The sequence below is a fragment of the Erithacus rubecula genome (genome assembly GCF_903797595.1).
Source record: "Erithacus rubecula genome assembly, chromosome: 8".
NCBI classification, from domain to species: Eukaryota; Metazoa; Chordata; class Aves; order Passeriformes; family Muscicapidae; genus Erithacus; species Erithacus rubecula.
The window spans coordinates 28,477,902-28,501,316 of NC_136659.1; the positions used below are offsets into that span (position 1 = coordinate 28,477,902).

General features: G+C 42.8%; 1 protein-coding gene across 1 annotated transcript in view; it reads right to left on the reverse strand.

Annotated features, from left to right (window-relative positions):
* Window positions 1–16,539, reverse strand: part of ESYT3 (extended synaptotagmin 3) — a 30,278-nt gene extending 13,739 nt beyond the window's left edge. Inside the window, exons 1-9 of the mRNA XM_079310962.1 lie at window positions 16,512–16,539; window positions 16,170–16,458; window positions 10,418–10,459; window positions 9,470–9,604; window positions 8,920–8,996; window positions 4,732–4,798; window positions 4,052–4,141; window positions 2,999–3,054; window positions 481–601 (exon numbers count right to left, since the gene is read on the reverse strand). Coding sequence (XP_079167088.1) covers window positions 481–601; window positions 2,999–3,054; window positions 4,052–4,141; window positions 4,732–4,798; window positions 8,920–8,996; window positions 9,470–9,604; window positions 10,418–10,459; window positions 16,170–16,439 — 858 coding nt within the window. The 5' untranslated portion in view covers window positions 16,440–16,458; window positions 16,512–16,539. The remainder of the gene's footprint in view (window positions 1–480; window positions 602–2,998; window positions 3,055–4,051; window positions 4,142–4,731; window positions 4,799–8,919; window positions 8,997–9,469; window positions 9,605–10,417; window positions 10,460–16,169; window positions 16,459–16,511) is intronic.
* Window positions 16,540–23,415: the final 6,876 nt, after the last annotated feature.

Below are 23,415 nucleotides of genomic sequence, written 5' to 3' on the forward strand. Positions count from 1 at the left end.
TATTAAGTATTTGATGGATGAAGGATATTGAAGACCTGGATATGCTGAGTATTTAGGAGATCTCTTTTTCTGTAATAAAGCAATGTCATCCTCCAAGTTCCCTATCAACCTCTTCAGAGCATTAGTAAAAGTAATAAATAGCCTGACACTCATTGCTTATGTATTTATCCTCTCATTTGCATGTACCACAGATCTGCAGTTACAGACTTAAGGTTTAATTGGTAAATGAGCTCAGAGTACAAACAGACCCCTTATGACATGTAGAGAGCGTAGGAACTCCCAGTGCCCGTGTCTCCCCCTCCCAAGTTATGAACTATCCAACACTGCTTTTATATTTCTGAAATACTAACCACTGAAAGCCCACAATTCAGGTTGAAAGAGCTGATGCATCATCTAATGACACTAAGCTTGGATGCATCCACATGGTGGCAGCTGCACTCTCAGGTAGATAAACACTATGTCACTGAAAAAACAACTCACCTGGGGGACAGGGAACCTCAAGTGGGCAATGTTCATGTTCTTTTTCAGAGGCACTGTGATCCTGTTTGGTAGAACCAGCCGTGCAGCAATGAAGTCTTGAATTAGTGAGTCTGACATTACACTGCAGGTGGGGGAAAAAAGCAACCTCAATCTCCACAATCAGTCACAACTTGGAATGGAAAAGTGAGGGACAGCAGAAGAAATGGGCATTGCAGAGTGAGTGGTGAGGTCTAGCACTAGAGCAGGGCATCCAGGGAAATGGTTGAGTCACCATCCCTGGAAGTATTTAAAAGACCTGCAAAAGTGCTTAGGCATATAGTTTAGGGATGGGCTTGACAGTGTTAATGGTTGGACTTGGTGATCTATAAAGACCTTTTCCAAAGTTTATGATTCTATGAAAGCTGCAGAGTGGCCATTCAACTTCAATTTTGTGGTGCAGGTTTGCAATATGAAACGTCCCTGTTGCAGGGTGTGAATTTGGCTCATCATTGTAAACTATGAATGGGAGCTTAGGCTGTGTGAAATCTTCAAGCACACACCCAAAGGTGTCAAACTCAAGTGCCTTCTGGCTTTCCTTAGGAATGACACCAGAGATGGACAAGGAGAGAAGGGAATTGGAAAGTTTCAGCATTTCACAGGGAACTACCTTGAGGTAGCTTGTTTTTAAACTTAGAAATGGCCATGGCACACACTGCTGCCTGCTCTTGGCCACCTGTCAAGACCTTTTTGCAAAATTGAAGAAGCCAGACACATTTAAATAAAAAAAAGTCAAGCTCATTTCTCAGAGGAGGTTCTGGATCTTGGCAGATTTTGCACTACGACAGAAAATTTCTCTTGAAGCAACTGGAGATCACACTAGCTGAATTGAGGGCACTATTTTGGAGTTCAAGGAGCTTTCTAGCCTAATTACAACTTCCACATTTCTAGCTTTTCAGCTCAAATCTTTTCTTTACAATTGCTTTTTGCACAGAAGAAGGTACAAGAAGTGTACGGTTATCACAGATGTCCAATTACTCTCCAGGTGATTCATGAGAGGATTTCAACACACCACTACAACCTGGTGTGAACCCAAAAAACAATCTTAAGAGGAAAACCTAAGAGCACCAAGCATCTGAAAGACTCATCCTCTTGATAGATGTAGTGCTTATAAGGGCAAGACTGTGTAACAGAACTGTCCCAATTCACAGAGGAGGGTGGATTCACACATAAAGAGCATAAGGAAAGTCTTCTACTGCCAATAGTAAACCAGGAACCTTGGTCAGGCTCTTGGCTTTCAAGTAAAAAAAACACCACAGGAATGTCACAGAAGTGTCCCCTCTCTCAAGTCTCAGGGTACACCCAAGTAAACACAGCTTGTATGTGAGGACAGATGACTGCAACCAGTTTCTTTGCTATCTTAAGGGAGCCAAATTAATTTGACAGGGAGGGCTCTTGTTCAACCTGTACTTCAGCCCATTCATGGTCAGGTATGTTTTTCTCCCAGCTTTCATTGCACTGATGAGGAACAAGCAAAGGTTTCTGTGTGCAAATCCCTGTGGGAGAACCAGGCAGTAAAAATTTAGGACACCAAATTTGCACTTAATTATATGAGAGGCTGTAGGCTGGAACACCTACATGCCTTCTTCCTGCAAGGATTAGGGAAACCAAGTTAGAAAAGAACAGATTAATTCCTCTGATAAAAACCAGAGCTCTCAGGCTAAACTTCAGGGCAAAGGCCACTCAGGCCTCAAATTAAGAGAAAAAGGAAACTTCCTCTCATTCAACATCAAAAGCCTTCAGAGAATCTTTAATGAATAAACTGGCACCTAAAGTGGCCAGACACTTCCTATGAGTCTGCAAACCATGAGCTGCAGGGGAGCAGAGAGGAATAGAAGTGTCTGCATTTGCAGTGTTTTCCTCTTGTGCAACAGAATTTTCTCATTACAGTAAAGATCAAGGACAAACTGACTCTGGTAGAACAGTTTGAAACAATACTGAAACACACTAAGATTTTCATCCTGTGCAAATTTTATGTATGTAATACTAACCCAAGAAGCACTGGAGAAGAGCTACACCTAAAAGGTGAGCAGATTATATAGAAAAAAGAACTCTCTTTATAAATCTGGTGCAGTTCTCCTTATCATGGATGGTACTTGAGTTTGTCAGTTTGGCAACTCTGTGTTACCTTGCCTTTTTACACTTTACTGTAAATAAAAATAAGCAGATTTCCAGTCTAAACCTAATTCATCTACCTTTGCAAATAACTGGCACATGGGAATTGCCTTGGTTTTTAGTTTATAAGCCATTGCTGTTTGGGGGATTTACTATTTCCATCCTAAATGCAATGAAGCAATTGAAACAGTTTTGACAGAACCAAAAAAGAATCTTCCTCAGGTTTTGCCACAGCCAGATATGATGGGATGAACATCAGCACAACACCTTGCACACAATGCTCTCAACAACAGCTTTGATGGTTACCCAAGAACTACATCCCAAGTTCCAAAGGTTTTTCAGAGAACAAAGTAAAGTAGACACTCACTTAATCCCTGGGACATCCAGAAGGTTGCTCATGCCTGCCCAGTTGATTTCCAAATGCTACAAGATCAGGGAGAAAATGTTATACAGGTCTATTAAAATTTATTTCAAAATAAATGTAGAATTTAAAAGGGAAATGCTTCTAGAACAAAGTTAGATGTTTAAAGAAAGGAAAACCTGCACCACCAATTGCATCTGTGCTTTAGAATCAACAGCTGGTATCAATTCCCTTATCTATTTTATCTGCCATCCTGAATTGAGGGTATCACTGGAACTTAACCTGCAAGCAGAAGGAAAGTCAGCATTCAGTCCATAGCAACTGGCAGATGCCCTGGGGCCATGAAGGAAATTCAGCAACTCTAGTAAGACTTGAAGTTGTTTTCTCATCCTTTCACTTAGGGGGTTGGCCTGTGTCCTGAGGCAGGGGGATTTACAAATACCACCAGTTTCAGGAGTCTGTATTCCTATTAGTACAATAAACAAACAGAGGTTCTTTCATGTGCTAAAATAATGCTGCTACATCTAAACACAGCACCACTTCATTCAAATCAAAAATGCACGACTTTCATGAACTCAAGCAGAACATAAACCACAAGCAAAGCTATGTGCTGTAAGATAGCTGGTTCTTACAAGACTAAAAGGTTTCTCATATTTTATTAAACCACAATTGAGTACAAGGGACATGACTTTAAACAGGCAAGCTTTTAAAAGGCAACCATAACTGAATGGTCCCCAAAATGACTGCATTTAAAATCTACAAATGGGAAGAATCACCAGCCAGAAACCTTGCAGCAACAGCTCCTGTGCTGCCACCACAAGATAGTCCTCCCATCCTTAGAGTGAAGAGAGTAACTGTTTAGGCACTACCACAAAAATATAGAGAGAATTAATTCACACCCTCCCAGAATCCAAGAAGAACACTGAACAATTGGAAATTTGTCATTGAAGCACCTGAACTGTGAGGCATTCACAGCTATGCAGTTTGGGTTATCAGTGATGGACAGACCAAGCACTAAAGAGCAAGAAGGCTGCAGAGAGCAGCTCACTCCTGACTCACCGGTCTCTGCATAAAAAACAAGGTCACTGCTCCAACAAAGGGCGCATCGGTCAGGAGAGGTTCCAGGATCACCCTCAGTGTCCCATACAGCTGCAAACACAACAGGAAAGCTCAGTGGTAGGGCACTCTCACAATGCAGCCTCAAAACTGGGAGCTTTTCACTGATGCAGATAATTTTAGAAATTCTACTTAAAGCAATTTTATTTAGAATTTAATAACAAAAATCTTTTTCCCCCAAGCCATTGCTATTGATACCAGGCAATGCTGTCTGTGTATGTGGAGTCTCTCTGCAACCCTGTCATACAATGGAGCCATTTGTCTACTAGCTTTTAACATTCTAAGAACAGGCTGTTGGTGTAATCTAGACCAGTTTATGAACACCATGGTTCTTCTGAAGTTCTCTACCAGCACTCTGAGCTCCTCTGAATCCCAGTGGCAGATGCTCACCCCCACACACTCAATGCTCCAGCACTGACCCTGTTTAAGAGTCACACTATGAAGCTCAGAAATGGTATTTAAGTGCTTTCCATGGAAGGCCTCATTTCCCCAGCCAAGAACAAGGAGATAAAGCCAATCATTCCAAGCCTGATAGCTGCTGGTTTCCCAGTTAAGTACCATGACCTCCCCACTGGGAGGTGCTACCCCAGCCCCACACAGCCCTGAACAGACACTGCACCCACCTGCACACCTTTCACGCCAAGATTAAATTTCGATATGTCCATGTGAATCTCACAGTCCCCTATGTAACTGAAAGAAAATTCTCACATTATTCCACAGTTTGCAGTAGACCCATGAGAATTTTGGGGCTGTACAGAGTATAAATGAAATCAGTTTAAGGATTGACAACATGATCCCACAGGCAGAGATGGATTTTCAAGTGATTGAAAAAGGGAGGTTGAACAAAGGTCAGATCTTTCACAAGAGAAACCTTACAGTCAGCTGGGATATCAATGTACCTGTAAAACATTGAAACAATATCTGTATTTCCAGGTTACTTTTCCATTCTTAAGACTGGTGGTTGGCTGAAGCAAGCTTGCTCCAAGAAGTGGACCAAGATGCTCATTCAAAATTTGAGGTCACAGCAATCACTCAATTGCCCTCTTGCTCCCTTCTCTGCCCACAATCTCATGACCCAGCTCCCAAGCAGGTACAGACCCATCCTGCCATTACTTAAGGGACTCCCACCTTGCCCACACCCAAAAAACCCACCTGAAGGACAAATTTATCACCAAAAATAACTTGGTTTCCTTGAGGCTGAATTTAAAGACAGCAACTCAGATTAGACTTTGGTCAGTTGCCATGGAGAACATCAGGCTCTAAATAAAGCAAATGCTGAATGTGGTACTTTGGCAATTTGGAAAGCACCTTAGACTTTTATAAAATGCAAACATCACTTTATGCAGACACCAATAGCCACTCCCCAGGGAGCAGAACCTCGCAGATCTGTTGATGCCTCTGGCAGAAAACAATTGAAGGGAGATACCAAGTTCCCTTTCAGCACTCTGAGAAACAGCTCTGGCTGCAGACACACAAACACCCTGCAGGTAAAGCAGGATGTAAAGGTGCTGCAGCAGTGAATGTGCTGTGCTTGCTGCCTGCATGCATAGTTTCATTCCATAATCAAAGGAAAAGGGCAGGAGCTCTGCTCTGACCACACGTGTATGGGCAAATAGTGCTGCAGTTGCCACAAATTCAAACTGTAATTTGCACAGACAGATTCTCTGCCACCCCCAAAAAATGTGCCAAGACTGTGCAACTCTGTGAATTTGCCTCCACCTTTGCAAGCAAGGTTCTTTGTATATCTGTTTACAGACAGTCACCTAACAGAATTTTAGGAGCTCATAACACACAGAATAAAGCCTTTAATGTCAGAGCATTCTCATTTCTTATTTCCAACCTCATAAACCATGCCAAAATCAACATAATATTTCTTAAAAGCTAGTGACATAATTAAACTTATTTTATGTCTATTAACTTCTACAGATTTGACATTATCTTACAGGTCATTACACAGGGTCCTAATAGAGCATTGTTACAATAAAATTCTAAATGAGAAGCCAAAATTACTTCCTTAATTTGCAGTAATTAATCCAAGAGGATTTAATTCAGCTTTTGCAAGTGTCTAACACAACAAGTAAGAGCTGTGGTGTTTCAATTTACAGCCTTTCTACCTTTCCACACAGTCAAAAACTCCTTCCACTCAGTCCTAGATGTCTCTTCTCCAACAAAGATGTCAGAGAAGTCTTATCAGAGCCTGAACCTCTAATTAGCCCTAAGCCTAAGCTCAAAGTATTGCTGCACATTTCTTTTGACTTCTTTTCATCAGACAGAGACTCTTTCCAACTCTCAAAACTTGACAGAATGTCAGAGACTCTCTTCTATAAGTAAATTGCAATCAATGAATTTTTACACATGCCAATTATGAAACTATTCTCCTATGACATCTCATGTGCTGTAAATACCACAGAAGATCATGCAAAAGAAAATTCAGAACATTTCCAATGAAAAATGCTTATGAATACTAAATCATATTAGTGAAATAGGAAGAAACTGGATTGCAAGATGTTTTTTAGGGAGATAATAGTGCCTTCAAATACTTAGAAACTGATGATTATAACCTATGTTTATATGGCCATGCAGCAGCTCAGGCAGCTGCAAAATTTCCTCTGGAAAGGAAAGCAGCTGTAGGAAGTCAAGTGGCTGCACTTGGACAATTCCCATTTTAAAAAATGGAGTATATAGTAATTTTGCATGGGACAGTCAAGGCTATAATAGGACTGTGCTCTACCCATTCCCAATGCTCTGATGCTACACCCATGTCAGCTGCTGCTAACAGATTTAAGTAAAGCACCTTCTGAAGTTCTTTTGGTAACTTCATGCAGTACCAGAACTCCTGCACCCCTGACTGTTGATAACTACAGCCCATATAAATAAGGGATATCTAAGTGCTATTTTTCACACTGCCGAAGCAAAGGATGCAATTTGTGATACCACAAACTTAACACAGAAGAACAGAAGCTTCTCTTCTCATGGCACAGAACTGAACCATTCAGTGCTGCATCATGTTGGTGAGATCAGGAGCACAGGTGAAACAAAGCCCTTCACAGATCACATGTCTATGAGTGGCTAATAAACTGCACAAATGGTACCACACAGGCTACAAAGGAAAGGGTAAGAATAAAAGGTTTTTCCTACTCCTACCCTCTTCCTGTATCTCCTCCACATCAAATCAAAGACTCTGGGCTTCAGCAACTAGTTGCCTTCTTGATAAAACTGAAGAGAAAAAAAAAAGTCTGTCCTCCTGTACTGTTGTGACACTGAAACCAAAAAGCAACTACAGAGCACTGAAACCTAACCCAAGAGTACTGTGGTGCCAGCACTGCACAGCACACCCCACAGGCACCCACAGCACATCACTCTTCCCCAGTGCTGTGATGCCAGCACAAGCCCTGTAAGCAGATCAGTCACTTAAACCTCACCAGCACAGTGACCAAGAGATAAAGTGAAGGGCAGCCTCACACTGGGGCAGCTCAACTCCACCTCCTCTAAGTAGTAAAAAACCTTGTTCTATTTGTAATCCAGAAAAAGGCAGGTAAATAATAGCACTAATCATAGATTTGCCTCTCTCTGTTGCTGAAAGCAACACACAGTCTCCTGCAGACACTGCAGGATGCACAGCACAGCTTAGCTGCAGACACTGATGTTAACTTATCAACACAAGCAAAGCTGAGGCCTTAATGCAGCCCTAGAGAAGAGACCCCCATCAGAGAGTCAAGGCAAACTGCACACTCCTGTGTGAATAGAGAAAATGCTGGGGGTATCAGATGGCATCAGCTTGGGTTAGGTTATCAGCATGAGGAACAGAAGTGCTCAGCCAGTTTGGAGATGTTGATGGATCTATCAGAGGGACAGGAATGTGGAGGTGGGACAATCCCTCTGCAGAGGATTGTCAAAAGACAGTGAAAATAAGCACGTGGGAGAAGCAGTTTAGCAGAGAACAGCAGCAACCTTCTGCAAGGCTTAACAGGCATCAGCTCTCTCAATCTCAACATGGCACAGGTCTGAGGAGCTTTGTGCTGTTGCCAAGACATTCCATAATTTCACAGCTTTTTCCCTGCATAACCATGAAAAGCCATTTATATTAGGCAGCTCAGTCACCCACTAAACTTACAGAGCCACAGTAGCATGCAAGTGGTAATTCCCCCAGCAATTCCATTCTCCAGGGCTAAACCAAGAGAGTTTAGCTCTGCAATGGCTCTGATGTTAACAAAACATACAAACTCATTCAAAACAGCCTGGGAGGTATTAAATGCTTCATCTAATTTTGTTGTTGTTAATAGAGCTTGAGGCAGTATTCTGCTCAAAGAACAGCTGTAATCAAAAAAGCAAATAGGTTGGATGGCACATAGAATAAATTATGACTAAAACAGAGGATTAATCTAGAGGAAGGAATTAAAAAATAAATAGTGCAAGTACTTCTGGAAGAACTGGAGAGGTTGGACTAATGAGAAACCATAGTGTGCAAGACAGATTGAGCACCACCAGACCTGAGAGCTTTTCTGAGAACAGGAAAGACAGTTTGAAAACTTGGGTTCTCACTGCCTTCAATGGCAAAGCCAAGGGACACATGTTTATACCCATGGCAGCTGTGATGGGCCAGAGCAGGCAGCACTTAGAGCTGGGCAGGTTATTTCTGGTCTAGTGGCTGATGCACATTTCACTTCTGTAACTACTGAGGACATCCAGCTGGGAGACAGATTATCTCATATCATTCTAGGCTCATCTTAGTGCACCATGCCCAGTCCAGCATGACACATACACAGGCAGTAAGTTAAGAACCATCAACATAATCAATGATGCAATGTTACCAGATCTGCAAGTCCAGGGTAACTTGTCTTCTATCAATTTCTTTGGTGTATGCTTTTATTCCATTAATTCTAGGGCACTGAAATAGAGACAAAAAAGATACAACATCTATCAAGCTAAGCACAAGTGAAAAGTCCTACTCACTTTGTTGAATTTGAGTACAGAAGCATTAACTAATTACTTTGCAAAAGTGCATGTAAAATATGAGTATACCACACTGTTGGTTTTTTTTTCTTTAAAGACAGAACAGCCTTGGCAGTCCTCAAACACAGCAGCCCTAGGCCATCCTGCAAGCCTTAGAGAGCACTGAAAACTCCTGTTCCAAGTGTACAACAGAAATAAATATGGATTTCTATCTCCACTCCCAGGATACTGACAGCAAGTGGGAAGAGATGAGTGTCTTCCCTGTACAATCCTTCCTTCATGGTGAAGATACTCAAGTCAACATGAGGAGGGAGCAAAGTCATTACAGAGCTCAACTCCTCACACCCCCTACACCTGAACTTTTCAGGAAAGAGCAAACCACAAGTGTTAACAAAAGATTGCCACTACCTTCTCACCAAAGTGGATCTTGGTAAAGGTGCATGTTTTCAGATGTACACTCTTTGCTCTGATTTTCGGTTCAAGAACTTCTTTAAATGTTTTTTCCATGATTGTTCCAAAGTATGGCCAAGCCTGCACAAGGACCTAGAGAACAGTGAAAGTAGGAACACACTGAAGATTCTTTGAGCAAGGCACCTTTTGTTGAGAAACAGACACACCCATTACAGAACCCAGGCCATTAATATCTGTCCTTCTAAAATACCAAGTGAACTTTGTGCACTTAAGTCATCTTTATGAAAGGATCCATCTCTGTTCCTCAGAATTGGAATTTGTTTCCAGAAGTGAAGGGTGAGTTTTCAGCACCATAGAGACTGCTTCTAACCACAGGAGCCAAAAAAAGCCCAGGGTTAAATTTCTAAAGTACAATAGCCCCTAATTACTCTAAAGTGTCACAATGTTCCCTAAAGTTAGGTTTATTTGGAGAGTATTGAGATGAGCTCTTATATGAAAAAGAAAATTTCCTAAAAAACACACCAAAAAAGAGGATGCTAATTTGCAAGTTCAGCTGTTTTGCTCTGAGAGGTTGACCACACCTGCTGATGGGAGCATTTGCCTCAGTGCACTCTGGAAATCTCCTGGTAAGAGGAGATACCACTAGGTTTGCTACAATAATAATAAAAACATAGACATGTATGCATCCATATATACAGACAACATCAGCTTTTTCTTTTTAGTCTCAGAATGAGGTGTTGTTCAGTTTATCAAACTTGTATCAACCAGGCTCACATTGGCTCTCAACCTCAGTGGCAACCCCACACTTAAGTGACTCCATGCTTCAGAACAGACACTGATACAACTGAGCTAGACTGTAGTAATTTGATAACATTCTCAGACTTGGATGGGAAGGATGCAGCTCAGGGCAGGTGGCCTCACCAGCTGGAGTTCAGAGCTGCTCACCTTATTCAGCCACTCCACTCGTTCAACATCAGGGAAGTGAACCTGGATGCAAAGAAAAATAAAGTGAGTGCCACGTGCCATCTGTTTGAGCACACTGCAACACATGCAAAAGATGTCATGGAATGTGGAACAAGGGTTAGAATAAGCTGAGATCCCTCAGCCTTCATACATACATCCTTTATAATTTACTACCTCCTTGAAAATTGTAAAATGCAAATAAGCCAGTAAAGAATAGAAAAGGTAAAGAACCCACGTGTACTGATGTATCAGAATGCCTCTGGGCACATTTACATGATTAAAGCAAGTGTCACATCCTGTTCATGATGTAAAGCAGCATTAGATTTCTCATCCTTCTCTTTGTCATGCCTTGGGAAGCCACGAGAACCTCCTTCCCTTTAGGAGCATGAGCTGTGCAGGACCTGTTTCCTGCACTCACTCCCCTCAACCAGGACACCACACTCTGGAAAACAAGAACCTGCTTGGGAAACTCAGTTTAATGGTTGTGGCAGCATTTCTCTGCTAATATCAACATGGTGCCAATGGCTTCAAGGAAAAGAAGCCCTGTATGAGTTCAATCCTATTAGCATACACTATGATGTGTAACAGTCCAGTGTTTTCACCCCTCAGAACATTTTAAGATGGTAAGGACAAGTTAAAATGAAATAGTCACTTATACATCATGTTTTCAAGTTAGACATACCAAATGCCAACAAGAAGTGTATATATCCATTATAAAACCCCACCAGTTCTCTGAAGTAATGACTTCCTTAATCACCAACAGGACAACTTGGTAGGAGACAACTCTCAAGCACCTGATCTCTCAGAGCCCAGCAAGAAGCTGCTGAGTGAAGTTACAATCACCTTACTACAATCACACATTAAAGCCTTACGGATGTGATATTTACAGCTGGTGTTACAAGCTGGTAGCAGGTTACTGCAAAAGGGAAGGACACTGCAGCAGCTTCTCAGAATAGACATTAGAGCACCTAAATACAAAGGAAGTCTGACTGTCATCTAGCCTGATAACAGTAATTGGGTAGGACAATACCTCCTCCTACAAGAGCTGTGAATTACACTTTTCAGGCAAAGGCTTACTGTTCATCAGCTTTCAGAGGGGTGCTCAGAGATGTTTGGAATGGACAGTAGCCTGCTTTTTAGGACACAGATGATTAAAGAGCCCATTTTCCTTGCTCAAATAATGCTTCAAATGATCTCATTAAAAAACTCCAAAGTAATATTATCAGATTCTTTGTAAGAAATTTCTTTTGATGCTCTAAATAGCAACTTTTCCATTAAATAAGACAATAGAAGTTCACTGAAATGTCAGCCTGCACAGGTCTATCTGCACAACGAAGTGAGAGCTCAGCACCTGAGGGGACAATCAACACAGACAAACTGCTGCTGACATTTTACAGCAAGGCAGATTATGTGAATCAGGGGACCTCCACTCCACCTGCCAGCCTTTCATCTTCCACCTAAAGGTTCTCCATCAGAATAATAATAAATAAATCCTGGGTTCTCAGCTCCAATGTAATTGCCAAGTGCCAACATCCTGCAGCACCTGGGCCATAGCTTGGGATCATATGCAGGAAGGACAGAGCAGGGATGGAAGTAGCATGGTGAGCTTGTTCCTCAAAACACCTTACAGACAGGAGAGGGATGTGACCCAAAAGAAAGGACAGGACAAAGTGAGGCTACCCCTTCCCAGTGAGAAAGTCACAGCCCATATGTGCAGGGGAGAAATGAGGGCCATTATAAACCATTAAAGTTATCTGGGATTATTCACTAGAAACAACGCTCCTAGAGACTTGAAACAGCACAAAGGAGCATCAGAAAAGATGCAAAAACCACAAGAATGAGGCTGTAGGTAGACCCACCTTAAAAAAAAGTAAAATTGAATTTGTTATTTTGCTACAGACACTCAAACCATCAACAACCCACAGCAAATCCCTGAAGCAACTGCAATGAATCACAGTGCACTGTGTCACACCTCAGATGCTGTGATAACAGATATTTGTGGTACATTTCCACCCCACCTGACACCCCCTCATTCAGGTGTCTGCAACCCAGCTCCTACCCAGGCTTTTGGTGGCTCAGTTTCCTCTGACAGATGGAAGGAAAGGCACTGCTGGAGCTCAAGGCTGGGACCAAGGACCACCAGGTGTTCCTGGGCTTACATCACAGAAACTGGCTGATTACATGACTCTGGTGAAAACCAGCTTTCTGCCCTTTATGACAGGCCACCAAATTTCATTGGGTTCTCAGTACCAAAGTTCAGCTCCACTCAGTGGTATGAACTAAATGAGCAGTTCTGTGAGGAAGCAGAGCTTGGTATCCAGGTGCTGCAACTGCATTATCCACTGTGTGGTATGGCATAAGGTCTGAGCAAGTCTTTTCCTACCCACAGGGTATCCCCATTACATGCATGCTAGCTAGCAGGTAATTCTGCCGTGACACCACCAAGCTCTTTCCTTGACTCAACCATTTATTCCAAGAATTTAACTTATCCTAATATGTTTTGAAAATAAAATAATCTGCAGTTCCACTTGTTCCTTCTTGTTTCACACAGAACCACATGCTCTGGACTTCTGGCTCACTTCTGGTTCTTGCTATTGGTGAGAGCCTGGCCAGCAAGGTCTGCCCCGAGTTCATCAGTAAAACACAGGTAGGAGGAGCCCAAAACATTTCCTACTAAGCCCAGAACCAGACACTAAGAGCTGCCAAAGTTAATACTAACACAGAGTAAGATTTAATCCTGTAGCCTTGGCCATGTCCCACTATCAGAAACAGTTTTACCCATCTACAAAAGCAGGCATACTTCTTGCCAAAGTTTAAGGAATGCAGCAAAAATTACTTAGCATTTGAAAAGAGCTTTGAAGATCAAAAGCACCAGGTAAGGGGCAATTACTACAAGTAAAGAAAATGTGTAAGTTCTGCATGACTCCACCTAACCCTGGAGCAAGCCACACCAAAGATCACAGCAACAACAAAACCCATGTCTGACACAACAGCACCATTCTGTTCAAGTATAACACAGCAATCTATCCATCAGGGTTTGGTTTGGGTTTTTGCTTGTTTGTTTGGTTGTTTTGGGTTTTGTTGGTGATTTTGGTGCTTTGTTTGTTTCTTTCTACAAAAAATCAGGATTTCTGGCTACTAATATAGGAGAAAGAAAAGAAATGTAAACAAAGCTTTTGTATGAACAAAAGACAACATGTTAAAAGGACAGTTCTGTTCCTAGAAGTATTTTGCCTGGCAAAAGGAGGTTAACATCAGGAAAAAACCAGCATACTTGGATTCTGCCATATGCAGCCAGATAACCAGTGGCAAAATCAACACAGAGCAGTCACCACAACCCCAAGAGCTGGAATGAAGGTGGAAGCCTGGCTACCTCTGCTCTGAGCACTGCCTGCTTGTGCAGAAGTCATGCAAGGGGCTGCAAAGGCTGAAGTCAAAAGGTCTCAACTCTCCAAGACATGGATCTGACTGCCTGTCATGAGCAGATTTCCAGCCTTTCCTGAGGAAGCACAGCCTGCCCACGTACACTGTCTAGCACAGGAATGTGTCTATTCCAAACTCGCTGGTTTCAGCCAAGAAACTGGTGCTGCAAAACAATCCTGCAAATTCTCCAAAACAGATGGTTGAGTAGATTAGGGAAACCCTCTCAGCATCCCCCCTAAAGGAAAGGCTGCACTCTGTATTATCTCCTAACAACTGATACAGTACTGAGCAGAACCCAAGCCAATTTAAAGAAGCTACTTCCTAGGGAGAACATTTTTTAACCAACAGCACAATCAATGATTGCTCTTAACTCTTCACTGGATGGATCCCCATCATTTTATTACAGACCACATGAAGAGACAAAGATTTATGAATCCCAAGACACTGCCATAATTTCACACCTTCAGAATCTTTCTAAGATTACAACACCATATATCCAAGCCATGCTCCCCTTGAGCTGTATTCCTACTGCCCACCTCTGTGTGACAGGAGAGAAGAACTCAGAGGACAGTTTTAGAGCTTGCAGTGGAAGGTCCATGAACACTGAAAGGCAAAAGCAAAAGATAAAAAAGACAACACCACAGAGAATAAACTGAATAGACATCAGCTGAGAATCAGCCTCCAAGACAGGCACATGGAAGTAGATCAAATAGAGGATGGGATGGAAGGAAAATCAAAACTGAGGAGTTACAAAGCATCAAGGACAAGTGTAATGTGGATGAAAACACCCAACTGATGAACAAAAATTACCAACACACAAAAGGAAAGAAAATGGAAATACAGATAAAACTAAAAGCACACCATGCAGCCTCTTTATCATTAGGTCCTACATCCTGCCTTCCAGGAGTAAGGTCCGAGGATTCCCAAGCCACGAATCAGACCTCTGCAAAGAGTCTGACTCTACCATCTCCATGAGCACATGCTGGGCAGTGGGAGATAGAAATGAGATACCCTTTAAGCCTTCCCTTCTCCTGAAGGAGGCTGAACAGCCCCAGTGCTGTCAGACACAAGGTGCTCCAGCCCCTGACCATCTCAGTGGCCTCTGCTGCAGCCTCCCCATTAGCCCAAACCTCTCCTGAGTTGGGGCACAGAGTGTTCTCCATGCAGCCTTGTGAAGGCCAAGTACAGAGCAATCAATAATGGACCACCTGCTCCCACACTAATGAAGCCTGAAACTTCCAGCCACAAAACCTAATGGGACTTTTTGTATTTGTGAGCACTGGGGGGGCAAGGCTGATTTTTCAACAGTGACTAAGAGGCTCAATTTCTGGTTACAGTGATCCAGGGCACTTGAGGATAAAACACAACACTGCTCTCAGCATCAGGACAAGAGCTGACACCACCACATTCATTAATGCCCTGAATTGTTTTTTTTTACACTCTGTCAATACAAACAAGCAGAAGCCTCATTCAGAGACAGACTTCTGTGCCTGGCAGGAGGGAACATGTGCAGGGAGCTGCATCAGGAGACCCTGGTCTCATTCCTCAGAGCTGCCAGCTGCCTTCATTTCCCACAGAATTAAAGAGAGCCAAGTGCTGTAGGCTACATAAAAGTTTGCCGACTATAAATGCCTCCATGCAATATTCTTTACAAGAAAAGCATTTCCCTACCAGTCCCTGACAGATTTTTAAATGCTAAGTAAGTGATGATAAAAGCAAAAAGATTCAAACACCTCATCATCCTTTCCATTAGCCAATCACAGCTGCTCAATAAATAACCTAAGACACAGAATAAAATGTGCGGGCAGAAATTCTAGTTTATTCACTTTAAAACGTAGGGCGAGTAGAAACAAACGTGAACAACAAACTGGGGTTGGCCTTCTGTATCATCCTGAGATGACTCCCTAAATTAAATATTTGGGTTTTTAGCAGGAAGAGAATATTGTGTTCACATATTTTTGTTTCTTTTCAAATAGCACTGAAGGACAGAAAATCTGCTGGATGAGAAAGTCTAAAATAAGTATCTTCAACAGCAAAACACCTGCAATGCAACAACATGTATTTGAAGGGAGGCGTCTCTGGCGATACATGTCTGCTTTACACACCCACTCACAGCACATCTCCTGGGCTAAAACAACTTCTAGTTTAATCCTCGCTTTCCTGAGCGAGACTTCAAAGTCAAAGACGCTACCGCTCGGCGCAAGGCGCCACCGCCACCCCTCCGTCCGGCCGCTGTCCGTGCCGGTGCCGCAGCATCCCCGGCGCGGCGGGATGCGGGATGCGGGATGCGGGCGCGGCGCTCCCCACTCACCCAGGCGGGCAGGTGCCGGGCGGCCAGGCCCCGGCACACCGCCTCCCGCTCGTCCTCCAGCAGCGACAAGGCGGCGGCCAGGCGGTCGCGCTTCCCCCGCCGGTTGAGTCCCCAGCAGAGCCACAGCGCCAGCGCCAGCAGCACCCAGCTGCCGCTGAGCCCCAGGTACCCCGCCAGGTACACGGGGCCGAGCCAGAGCAGCGCCCGCGCCGCGGACGAGAGCAGCAGGCGCGGCAGCGCGGCGGGGCGCGGGGCGGCCGTGCGGTGCATGGCCACGGCCCGAGCCAGGCTGCCCACGGCCACGGCCCGAGCCAGGCTGCCCACGGCCACAGGCACGGCCACAGGCACAGCCCCAGCCGCGCTCGCCCCTGCCGAGCGCGCTCGCCCCGCGCCGCCGCCCCGGCCCCGCCCCGCAGCGCCGCCCGCCCCTCCCGGCCAGCACCCTGCGACCCATCGGCACGGTACATGGTGAGCAACACACCACCTGTTGGTTCCGGACACTTGCTGCTCTTCTTCTTCGGCACTTTCTTTCGTCCTCTTTTGATTTTGATGGGGATGTTTTTGGGAGTTTAGATTCTGAAATACTGATAATAATGGAATCATTGAATCATAGAATCATTAGGGTTGGAAGAGACCTTTAAGATCAACAAGTCCAACCATCAGTCCAGCACTCTCACCTCTAGACCACAGGGAAAATTTTTTTCTGACATATAATCTGAATCCCAGCTGCCTCAGCTTAAGCCATTGCCCTCCAGGCTTCCCACTGCAGGCACAGCACAAGGAACAGATCCCCACCTCACTGCAACCTCCTGGCAGGTAATTGTAGAGAGTGAATAGGTCCCCCCTAAATCTCCTTTAAACTCAGTAAACCCAGCTCCCTCAGCCATTCCTTGTAAGGCATGTTTTCTAAAAGATAGTTTTTTCTAAAAGATAGTTTTTGAGATGCTTTCTCCCCTAGCAATATTAATTCTTTAGATACATGCCTTAACAGACAGGCTGTAATTGTACAGTTCTACACTGTGTTTTCCACTGCAGCTTTCCCTGCATCAGGCAAATGCCACTCTTTGTTCCGTGGATAAATCTGGAACAGTGAATAATGCCAGCCTTTATCGTGGCCCCTTTTAGATACTGGCTGCACAAGATAACAAATGATGAGCCAGATAAAAAACTCCAAGAAAAAGAATTTGACCATGACTGAGAGAATGAAATTTGGTCTCTGCTTTGCTATGGAGTTAGTATTTAATTATGGGTCAGTCGATAAATCAAACAACACCACAAGTGATCCTCATTTGTTTGTTAATCATTGCACATGACTGCTCTGGGCTAGAAATCAGTTCAGGCATCTGAAAACTCAAATGCCTCACATTAGAGAAACTCATGCATGAGACATCTCTTAACAGGTGCTTTTGGAAACAACCCTCCTAATCTTTCCCTACTGTCAAATGAGGATGACTATGTTCTTCTTCCTGGGGATGTTGCAAAGATAAATCATTATAAAATACACTTAAGGAAGTACTTCAGTACATAATGGGCAGTAAATCTCAAAAACTTGCAAGAGGCTGCGAGGCAGATGGTATCAATGGGTTCAAAAAGGGATTAAGTACATTCTAAAGGAAAGAGCCCATAAATGTATCCCCTAATATTATAGACACATTATAGACACAACAGCTGTGGAAGCTGGGGGGAAAGGACTGCAGGAAACGCCTGGGCTCATGCCCTCCCCCTAAACACAGCACCACTGGGAACAAGTGGACAGTGGGCTGACCCCAAAGGGCATTTCTGTTTGTAAAGCTGTGAAGGAATGTACAGAAACTGACAGAAGCTGAAGTAGTACCTGCTCTCTTGATACTATGTATTAAAAACCACACAGTGGTCAGTTTGCACAATTACATGTTTCAGGAGATAAATCTACATGCACAAAACCACCTGGTTTTGTCCTAACTGTGACCAAAGACTGAGGCTGACTCGTTGCTTATTTTTTCCCCCCTGTCATTTAAAGCTTTGTAAAACATATTCATTAAGTCATTTCAGCCATGTGAAGTTTCACAACAATAGACTCAGCCCCATCTTTCAGAAAAACAGAAGCTTCTAAGAAAAAGTGGGCTCTTTTAGAGATTTGAAGACTTGGAAGTTTGCTTTTGCTACTAGGAGAAACTATAAAAGGTAGATTCAGTGTTTTCCTCCTTCACATTATTACTCTTACTGAGAGCCATGCAGTTTAGAAGCATCAACAAGTGTCAATTTATTGAGCAGGAAAAACAGTAGGGCTGCAGTGAAATACATACTGGCTAATCTCATACATTAAATTTAATACATAAATAAATAAAACCACAGTTTTTGGTTTCTTCTTTTTCACTCAGCTGATCCCAACAACCTAGGCTGAAGTTTAAGGACTTGATAAAAGCACTCACTCTGTACAAATGACCAGCACACTTCCAGTCCTGCAGCACAGTCCACAGCTGCTCTTTAGACAAGGAGATGCTTCCATGAAAACAGAACTCTAAATTCCTTCCTCCACTGTCCCCTAAGACCCTGAGCTTGGAAACAGCCACACTTTCTCAGGCACTGCTTGTTCCTTTACTGCCAGCTCCTTACCCTGAGAAGAGAAAGTATTTTTCTGTAATTAAAGAGGTTTTAGGAACTTTAAACAATTACCTAAGTAATATAAAATGTCACTAAATGTTAGCTCACCCTACTTAAAATTTTAAAATATGAACAAAAGAAAAAGAGTACAGGTGAAAAATTACTTTTATCACACCAGGTTACACAGAGAGGTGTTCTCAAACCAAATACTGTGCTGATGAGACCAAGATAAATCAATAGTCTGTGAGACCACTGTTAACCCTGTTTATCATGAACAGTAGTTACCCCTTAAAAAATAACCTTTAGAATACTAATTGGTTTCTCTGATTTTGTGAGAGGAAAATCAGAGGAAATACTGAATCACCAATCAAGAAGACATTTATCAATTTCCTCCTGGGGAAAGTATGACCTTGACTGCAGCAAGTTGCTTCCAAGCACCAGACATCTGAGCCATTTGAAGCCAATCTTATTTCCAGTTACAGGGGAATTCCACAAGCTGTTTCACCCAATTTTCACAGGACAGTCACTAAGATAATGACCCAAGGATATTGTTTTGGCCTGTGACAATCACCACTGTGCTTATCAACACTATGATAAAAGTATATATTGTAGCTGATTATGGCACAGAGATTTTACAGAAACTGCAGAGATTTGAAAATGTATTAGTACTGAATTTGCTGTCTCTCAAGCTGGCCACGGTAACTAAGGCAACCCATTTTAAAGGTGGGGAGTTATGAAAAGCTGCCAACGCTTTTTAACCACAGAGAACATGCAAAGGAGTTAACCTGAAGAATCAACTGAAGCACATACCAACAAGCTATCAAAGGGTTTGCTCAAGATGACTTTCTAACTTAGCTTTCTTGTGGCTTCAGGGTTTGTGACCACTGTGAAATTCCCTCTTTAATGTTAGCAAATGTTAGAGGTGCAGTATGTCTTTTTTTCTGTGCCTCTACAGCAAAATAAAAAAACACTTATGTAAGGCTAAAACTTTAATTCTCTGTGTTAACAGAATGACTTCTGTATCAAGACATGATTAAAGCTATTGCCCCTTTTGGTACTCCCAGTCACTTGACAAAGCATTTTTGTTTAGCTTCCTCTGGTTTCATACTCTCCATCCATGCACTGTTCACTCTGTCAAGCAAACCCAAATCCAGACCCTGCCTATCATGGGTCAAAAGCCTTGTACTCCTGCTGTCTGTGCTCAGCTAAATCTGGAGTGTATTGCTCCAGGGAAAGCTGGCTGGTTCTGTCCAGAAATTAAATATGACTTGGTCAATTCAAAAGACTTGGGGTTACATTGTTCAGACAGGTGTATTATTCTGGTTGGATATTTGTAACTTGGTCAGGAAAATAATTATGTATATATGTCCTGTTTTGGGAATCATTGGGAATCTAGGCCTAACTGGTATTATCTATAAATATGGTAAAGTTAATGGATCTCTTCTCCTGTGAAAAACAATCAGAAGCAGAAGACTGCAAGCCCTGGGCTTTCATTGGGAATATGTGCAAAGGCAGTCTGGCAGTGCACGACCCTTGCTTTAAGGGCTGTGCTCACTCCCACACTGTGCCTCCTGTCTGATGGCTCCTCACTGCTTTTGTACAGCAGGCAGCAGACACGCACTGAAGAGCTGGGACTTTTGACAAGATAACAAAGCCAGTAACAGCAATTTATTTCACATATCCCCTTGTTCTTTTACAGCAGTCATTAATGCAGGGAGTGTGCAGGAGGATGCAGTGTCCAGCACAGGTAAATGGGTGGTGTGGCACATGGCCCCTTGCCCAGCCTGGCACCTCCAGGCAGCAAATCCCACACTGCCCTGGCACTGGGCAGCAGGGTTAGCAAAACACTGAGAAAAGCTCTGCCTTGTACATGCACAAATTATGTAACTGCAGAGGTGAGGCACAAGAATGTGAAAGAATACAAGCACAAGTTATGATGGCATCAGACAGAAGAAAAAAATAAACTTCCCTTACAGTGTGGAGGGCATTATCCAGTGCTGCCTGTGAGTTGGAGCTGTCACTTCCCTGGCTCTGGGTACCACTCAGATTTTCACACAAGGCACATGAGCACACCTTGGTGTCATCCTGGAGCCAGCACTGGCCATGGGCAGCTGGTGCCACCTGCTGAACATTACAACATTTGTAATCTGGACTGAGGAAAAATAAATTCCCACCAGAAAAGTCAAATCTTGCTGAAATTAGACTATATTTTACACAAAGAAGAATCAGCAGAGAGTTGCAATGAGCCCAAGACATTCAGTTTACTTTTTAAAGTCTGTGTCAACTACAATTTCTATTATTGTACTATATATTTCAGTCTCAGAAGCAAAGTCTGTTAAATCTGTCTGGTTTAAATTTTGCCATTGCTGTAACATGAATTTATTCGATTTTTCTGTTTGAACAATTGTTTCTGCAACAAGATTTATGAGCACAATATACAATATCTTTGGCCTAAAATTAGCACAACACATTTCTTGGAGGATAAAATATTTTCTAGATTTTGCTGTCAGTTAGTGAAAGGCAAGCAAAAAAATCCTAGGAAAAAAACTGTCTTCCCATCCTTTTAAATCCTTCTTGATTCTGCTGAGTGGAAGAGCTTGCTGGTACAGGGTACTGACAGATATTAGGCTATAAAAATTGTCTTTCAAGTGCATGATGAATTTCCAGAACAATCTTATATTAATAATCTACAGTTTAGTCTCTAATCTGTACAATTTAGATCTTGCTGTGTTTCAAGTGCTTAAAGGACTGGACTGAGCTCACAGAAAAAAAGAAATTTGAGTGCTCAGTCTTCATGAAATACATTGAAAGTGGATCTTGTTTAGCTGGCACCTTCCACTTGAAGGGCCACAAAACAAAAGGTGTTTCTCAATAAACTGTACCTTATGGCTCTCCACAACTACTTGAAAGGAGGTTGTAGCAAGGTGGGTATTTGTCTCTTATAATAAGTGGCAAGATGAGAGGAAAGAGCAAGTTGTGCCAGGAGAGCCCTAAATCATATTTTAGGAAAATTACTTCACTGAAAGAGTTCTCAAGCACTGGAACAGGCTGCCCAGGGAACTGGCTGAGTCACTCCTGGAGGAGTTTAAAAGATATGTAGACATGGAACTTTGGAACATTTTTAGTGGTGGGTTCAGCAGCATTGGGTTACTGATTGGACTTGATGATCCTGGAGGTCTTTCCAATCTAAATGATTTTATGATTCTATGCTTTACTTAATAACACCATCCCTCTTCCACTAGCATTTTATACATTCAGGCTTTGAAGATGTAAGGGATACATTTTCTGCTACTTTCTCTCCCCAGATTGAAAGGAGAGAGGTAAAACCTGACACTTTCTGCTCCTGTCTGTTTTCTGCAGGATTCAGATATAACAGCACCTTTAAAATGCATTGAAAGTTTAAATTTGCCATATGACTCTCCATGTCTCTGGTCTGTGCTTGACTCAGCAAGGGACACAGATCACATTCAGACCTACAGAGTAACAACAGGGGCAGTGCATGTGAACTGTGAGGAATGCTGTTTTCAATTTTCCCTGCTCAACATCCCTTCATTGTAATGGATCCTGACACAGGAACATCCTGCCTGCCATCTCCCACTTGGAGTGTGGGCTGCCAAGGACAGCACAGGCACAGTTTGCAATGGCACACCAGGCTGGCACAGAGCTGGGAATCCACTCAAAAGCCTCTTTCCTTGAGCCAACTTATTGCAGAAGAGCAATGACAGCATCTTCCCCTCTGTGAGGCTGCACCTCCCAGCTCCTGCTGAGTTTCTGCTTAGTGAGTTTAGCCTTTTCAGCTGACTGTATCAAACTGCACGGTGTAGTTACAGACTCCTCTACTGCACTGGGCACAAGTAAAAAACTATCTTGGACCTCTTTATATCAAGAGTTTTTCAATCTGGACCTGCTCCAGCTCATTGCTGGCAAGTACCAGCCCACATAGAGAGCAGACCAGCAGCAAAGGCAATATTCATCCAAAGGTTATTTTAAAAATCTTGGAAAGTTTGTAAAACCTCCCAAAGATTCCTTGGTTTTGGGAAAATCCTAATCCACATCCCAGACACTATCTCTTCAGCAGTGATAATGCTGAACTACAAGGACTCCAGGATCTTGTACAGCTCTTCCTATGATCTTTTAGTGGCCTCTGCTGGCCAGGACTGAGATCCTGCCATCTGTTTAAATGTCAGCAGTCCTGAAGCCAGCTAAGATTTAATAGATATTTTATTGGTGACAGTTGCAGAGACAACATCACCAGGACTGTATTAATCATCAGCAGAAAGTTCTCAGTGGAAATCACTGTTCCACTATAGCTGTTTGTTTTAGACTTGAAATATTAATGGCCCAAAAAATCTTGATGGGTGCAAATGAAAATCACTGAAGACAAACTTTGGATGCAAGTGCTGCCTTTGGATTTGAAAATGAGTAATCTGTTAAACCTTCAATTTTATGTACTGTTGAAGGAATAGCCCAAAAGAAGACAGGCTAGGATTGTCCATGGCTGGGAGTGATCTACTTTTCTAAGAACAGCATTTTTATGTTCAAGGTGTGAACAGGAGTGCTCTCAAAGATATGGAAAATATCATTCTGGTTACTCAGCACTTTAGCTAAGAGATTTTGGAAAAAAAAAAAAAATTAAAAATTAAAAAAAGCAAAAGCATAAAGC